Raw genomic sequence first — 5,813 nt, 5'->3', positions numbered from 1 at the left:
TGCTTGAACACCTGGAGGAAATGGATCATTCGATGCAAGTTCATGAAGATGCTCGTCTGCAGCGATTTATGGACAATGAGCGTGACCTACAGAACACGTTCATTACTGCCATTGTTGGTATGCATGAGCGTATCAATCGAGAGAACCGAGATACGCAGATGGAGTTCCTTAATAGTCTATTTAGGGCACAAGGCCATGTACTGCCCCAGCCACCACACAATAATTTTCAGTATGGTTATCCAATGTATAGCGCAGGCCAACCAAATTTTGTAGCCCCAAACCAGGGGAACATGGTGCCACACAGCACACCTCACCCTCCACCAATGTCACACCTTTTCCCTGAGTATGCTGCTGGGACTCCTCAGCCTCAAGCAAATGCCCTCCATTTCCCTGAGTGTACAGCAGGTCCACCTCAGCCTCCCCCAGTTCCACCGCACTCCCCAGAGTATGCGTCTGGGACACCACAACCTCCAGCAAATCCTCGACATTTCCAAGAGCGTACAGCTGGTGCACCTCAGCCTCCACCAGTTCCTCCGCAGTGCCCTGAGTATGCTGCTGGGACACCTCAGCCTCCAGCAAATCACTGCCATTTCCCTGAGCGTACACCGGGTGCAACTCAGCCTCCCACAGTTCCACCGCACTGCCTTGATTATGCGGCTGGTCCACATAGTCATGCGGAGAATCGAACGGCTCCAAGAAAGGAATACCCCCGCTACCATGTGCTGTAGAGGTGTTTAGTGACTTTTTGTTTATTTGGCTGCCCACCCGGCCTGTACAGAAGTTATGTAAGGCGTTTGGGTATTGTCATTACAATTTTATTATATTTTTCTATGTGCATTTTTGGTACACTTTATGCTATTTAACTAAAAAAAAATATGTTGTACATATGAATAAAATATGTACAAACAAACAGAAATGTTTTTGAAGTTTATTGAAAATTAAAAACTATTGTACACTAGTGGGTTAAAGCAAATATGTGATTGGTAATGGTGTTGCGAATGTCTTCTGCACATGTGTTTGTCCCCTCATACATCTCAGAATCTGCAGAGTGATCTGATACCTCAGGCTCCAGTACGGTCCATTCTGGTAGAAACTGTTCTTTCTTAAACTCACATATGTTGTGCAACACACAGCAGGCAGCAACTACATGAGGCATGAAGCTGGTATCAATGTCATTGCGCTTCATTAAACAACGCCAACGGCCTTTTAGACGGCCAAAGGCATTTTCTACCACCATTCGTGCAGAACTGAGGGTGTGGGTGAAATCAATTTGTTCCGGGGTAAGTTGATGGCGCTGGGTGAACCCCTTCATTAACCATCGTCGTAATGGGTATGCTGCATCCCCGATTATATGTACTGGGATCTCCACCCCATCGATGATCTTCGATTTCTGCAAAGTAAAATAAGAGTTACAATATGGAATTCTTGGAGTACAAGTATGCTATTCTGATTGCCACTTTTCTCTACCGGTGTAAAGAGAGACATTGAAAAACAACAATACATGTGGTACGTTGGTTATACATACATGCATACATAACACTAAAAATATCCCAACTGCAACAAGCAAAAACATATCTTTACCTCTCTAGGGAACAACCAGCCATCCTGCTTCTCCTCAGCAATAAGGTATAGGTCCGAATTTGCTAGAACCCTTGCATCATGGGAACGGCCAGGCCAGCCAATGAAGACATCAGTGAAGCTGAAAATATAAAGTGTTAAGATTTCTGTTTAGTTACCCTAGCAATACGCAAAGCACAGTTTAATATTATCATAAAAAAATGTACTTACCAATACTTGTGGTCCACTACAGCCTGTAGAATTATGGAGTGCCAGCCTTTGCGATTAAAGTAATCCGCATGGTTTTCTGTGGGGGCAATAATAGGAATGTGTGTACCGTCTATAGCTCCAGCACACTGTGGATATCCACGATGCAGGAAACCAGCGATGATGTCGTCCAACCTTTGTCCTTGAGGTAAGGTGATGAAACGACGGTAAAGTCCTTCCAGCAAAGCCTGCGTCACCTCATGGACTATAGTGCATACAGTGGATCTCCCCACTCCAAACAAGCAGGCGACTGTGCGGTATTCTCCCGGTGTAGCATACCACCATAGCGCTATCGCTAGTCTCTTTCTAGGTGAGATGGGTATTCTGCAGTTTGTGGTCTGTCTGGAAAGTGCAGGGGTTAGAAGGTCCAGCACATACTGAAAGGTCCCACGTGACATGCGAAAATGCTCCATCCACTGGTCATCCTCATAACCCTCCACTGTAGACCAAAATACCTCGCCATGAGAGCAGTCTCTGGTCCACATTCGCCGGGTACTGGATGTGCTGAACCTCAATATGGAGGTAACGCTGGAGGTGATGAAAGCTCTTCTCCTTCGCACATAATGAAGGCGAGCACTGTCTCTCTCAGCAAGAAATTGCGCTCTCCTCCTCTTCAAGGTGCATAAGGCGTCTATACATTTATTTGGCTTGAACCTTAGCATACACTTTAAGCTAGCTTAACTAAAGAATAACTCACACTGACACAATAAAGACACGGACACCAAAGCAATTAGATTTAAAGGGCATAGTATATTTATTATGTGGTATGACCCTTCTTCGTAAAGGGCTGGCAATAAGGCGTCACGGCGCCCAGCTCTAGTCACATCAAAAATGGCGGCGACTTAAACGCCCCAACTGACTGATATTAACATGGGGACGACTGAGACGGCCCCATCCGACTAAGGCACAACCTAACGCTGGGAAGTCTCACCACCCCTTCTCTGGCTGGTGTGGACACTCCGCTGACGAAGTGCCCACAGCGCCCCCCCGCAAAGGCAGGACACCCCGCCGTCTTTCCCGGGGGTAGTGCCTCCCAGCGCCCTCTCATGCCACAAGTGACCGCTGGACCGTGACGCCCTACCGCCCCAGTTCTGATAATGGTAAATGTACCAATGAATTGACTATAAATTTGAAATGCCAAAGGCAAGGGAGGGTGGGTGGGGCTGAAGAACTTTTCCAAGAGGAAGCATTTCCTGTAAGGACCTGCCTATATACCCCTCTCCTAAGCTCACGCCCCTAAGCTCTCCCATAGTCTAACACAAAACTGAAACTAACTTTAGGCAACTAGCAGTCATTAACTCTTTCCTGCCAACCCAAAAAATGTAATCCTCTTAAGTACGCTCTGGCTTAGGCAGCCCTCGCTTTATCTAAGGCGTCTATACATTTATTTGGCTTGAACCTTAGCATACACTTTAAGCTAGCTTAACTAAAGAATAACTCACACTGACACAATAAAGACACGGACACCAAAGCAATTAGATTTAAAGGGCATAGTATATTTATTATGTGGTATGACCCTTCTTCGTAAAGGGCTGGCAATAAGGCGTCACGGCGCCCAGCTCTAGTCACATCAAAAATGGCGGCGACTTAAACGCCCCAACTGACTGATATTAACATGGGGACGACTGAGACGGCCCCATCCGACTAAGGCACAACCTAACGCTGGGAAGTCTCACCACCCCTTCTCTGGCTGGTGTGGACACTCCGCTGACGAAGTGCCCACAGCGCCCCCCCGCAAAGGCAGGACACCCCGCCGTCTTTCCCGGGGGTAGTGCCTCCCAGCGCCCTCTCATGCCACAAGTGACCGCTGGACCGTGACGCCCTACCGCCACCGCCAGGCTCTTAAGAGATTAACTAGATGAGCTCTAAGAGCCGCCGCATGCCACCCGCGAAGACCTACCTAAGTGTCCGTTATCCTAAACTAAAGCTGAACTATACCTCAACAAAACCCCCTATCCTTATTGAAGGGGAGCCTGAAAGAAAAAGTTCCTAACCGTTAGAAATATACATTGCATTGATTAGTATGACAAGGTAAGTTAGTACAATGGACCCAAGTGAAGTCGAAAACTTGATAAAAACCTCTCGTGTGTCCCGGAAGGGGGAGGTGGGCCGAATTGAAATTAATAAGGACCCACGGAGGTAAAAAATGCAAGAAAGTCCTTCACACCCCTGATTCCGGAACACTAGCTGTTCCAAAACCAGCGGGTAAACAGCGTTTTTGGGTCAGCGCCACAGGCGCACTACATCCAAATCTTATCTACCTTAAATAAATCCTAATTGCAGCGGACTTCCATCGTCCCCATTGCCTGAACGGAAGAGTCAGGAAGCCTGCTGGCCGCTGCGCAGGTAGCTGCCCGCAAAGGCAGTTTCAGCACTAAATATTGCAGCCGCCGCAATGCTTGCGGTGGCGACGTTAAAAGTGGATCAGCACCAAAAACCCAGGATAATATCCAGGGCCTTTTTTGAAGAGCTGGCACTGTCTGAATACCTAGAGGAGGAATTCCGCTTCCCCCTGGCCGATGCGTGAGTGAAGCCTGCACGGAAACCAGTTTCTCTCTTGACAGCACGTGGTGGGGGGGCGTCGGGACTGCATCCAACCCGGCTGACGGCAGGGATCCAGAAGACTCCACCGGATCCTGGGTAACACCTCGGAGGAAACAAAAGAAAATGTTAAACCCTGCTAAAGTAACGAACAAGGTTCCCACAAACGGGGGATGCGCGCGACTAATGAAGGGGGGGGGGTGTTGCCACAGTAATGTATGCGTGGCACAGCTGGCCAACAACACTATACACTGACAACGAGGGGAGGAACCCCCTGGCCATGAGGACCAACCCATACCAATATTGAAAATGCAAGCGCCGGCCCCGCTACCCCCTCATGCTAAGCTAACGCGCCCTCGATCTGAGCTATTTCCAGGAGAGAGGTATAGGCCGGCCGATGGGGCTGTCACCAATATTTTGGGCGTTGCCAAGGCCTGGTGGGGCCCCACATGGATGGTCTTTGAAGTTTGGAAAAACATAGATGGTTTATGGCCGATGTCAACTAGTTTGGACACGATGTGGAAGAGCCAGATGGCTTCCCCCCCATCGATGTCAAGCATAAAATAGTTTTTTGTACCGGCCTTTGCCTTGGCTGCGGAGGGAAGCTCCGAGCAGGCACCTGTGAAGCCCGCACTGCATTCCGTCTACGTGGCAATGGCCGACCATCGATATGTAACACCCATCGGCTGTCATCCACCATCGATGGTCGGTTGCCATTTCCCCAATGGTGGCAAGGGCGACGGTGGCCTACCCTGCCCTTTTATAGCATGGTCACAGGTGGGAATTGAATGTCCATGTGGGCTGGGAGTGGGGAAGCGCGGGAAATTGGACGGGAGAAATAGGTGTCCTGGCAACCGGGAGCGTATGCTGCTGGGAGGGGTAAGGCCGCCAGGAGGATGGGCTGGATTGGGACCAGTCCCCCTGCCCGTATCCCTGGGCCGGGTATGGCCCAGGGGTGTGGCAAAATTGGCAAGCACTGGGACTGGGCGGACACCAGCCTGAGCAATCCGGGAGCCAGAGCCGCAGGGGCCCCGGCCCAGGTATCCCGCGCCAAGCCCGCTGGGGCCTGGCGTGGAGTGGGGGCTGGCACCACGGTTGCCCGGCAGGGGGCCAGGGCGCGAGGTAGGGGGCCGCAAAGTCCGCCACCCCCTGGACCCCGCGGGCAGTGGTAGAGCGGTCACCGGTGCTCACAGGCACCGGTGAGATAAGCGGTCCCCTTTGTGGGAAGGACGGGTGGGGATACCCGACCCCAGGCCCGGGAGGGGCCTGTACCACAGGGAATTCGCTGCTGGGGTGAAAGGGGGTGCTGGATGGCTGACCCGGCAGGCCCGGCATGGCCACAACCAGGGCTGAATGAGGCCCCTTATTTTATGGCGGCAGATGGGGGTGGGGGCGGGCCTGGAACGGGGGTACCTGCGGGTGACCATGCACCCGGGAGCCGCCATCTT

The 5,813-nt window shown here is 51.1% G+C and overlaps 1 protein-coding gene across 1 annotated transcript; it reads right to left on the bottom strand.

The window, feature by feature from the left end:
• Positions 1–518: 518 nt before the first annotated feature.
• On the bottom strand, positions 519–2,430 carry LOC146052753 (uncharacterized). The gene is made up of 3 exons (XM_083167942.1): positions 1,789–2,430; positions 1,582–1,699; positions 519–1,390 (listed from the first exon to the last, which is right to left on the bottom strand). The coding sequence occupies exons 1-3, from the start codon at positions 2,307–2,309 to the stop codon at positions 956–958; spliced, it is 1,074 nt and encodes a 357-aa protein (XP_083024068.1). The 5' UTR covers positions 2,310–2,430; the 3' UTR covers positions 519–955.
• Between the last annotated feature and the right edge of the window lie 3,383 nt (positions 2,431–5,813).

This window comes from Crinia signifera, unplaced genomic scaffold (genome assembly GCF_055691185.1).
Source record: "Crinia signifera unplaced genomic scaffold, ASM5569118v1 HAP2_SCAFFOLD_120, whole genome shotgun sequence".
NCBI lineage: Eukaryota > Metazoa > Chordata > Amphibia > Anura > Myobatrachidae > Crinia > Crinia signifera.
This window is presented reverse-complemented; position numbering and strand designations above follow the sequence as displayed.

Bases quoted from the DNA above. Each gene is read 5' to 3' on its own strand.
- LOC146052753 (XM_083167942.1), bottom strand. From the start codon at position 2,309: ATGTGGACCAGAGACTGCTCTCATGGCGAGGTATTTTGGTCTACAGTG. The intron at 1,700-1,788 runs GTAAGTACATTT...TTATATTTTCAG, and splicing joins GTAGTGGACCACAAGTATTG to CTTCACTGATGTCTTCATTG. The intron at 1,391-1,581 runs GTAAAGATATGT...TTTACTTTGCAG, and splicing joins GCTGGTTGTTCCCTAGAGAG to AAATCGAAGATCATCGATGG.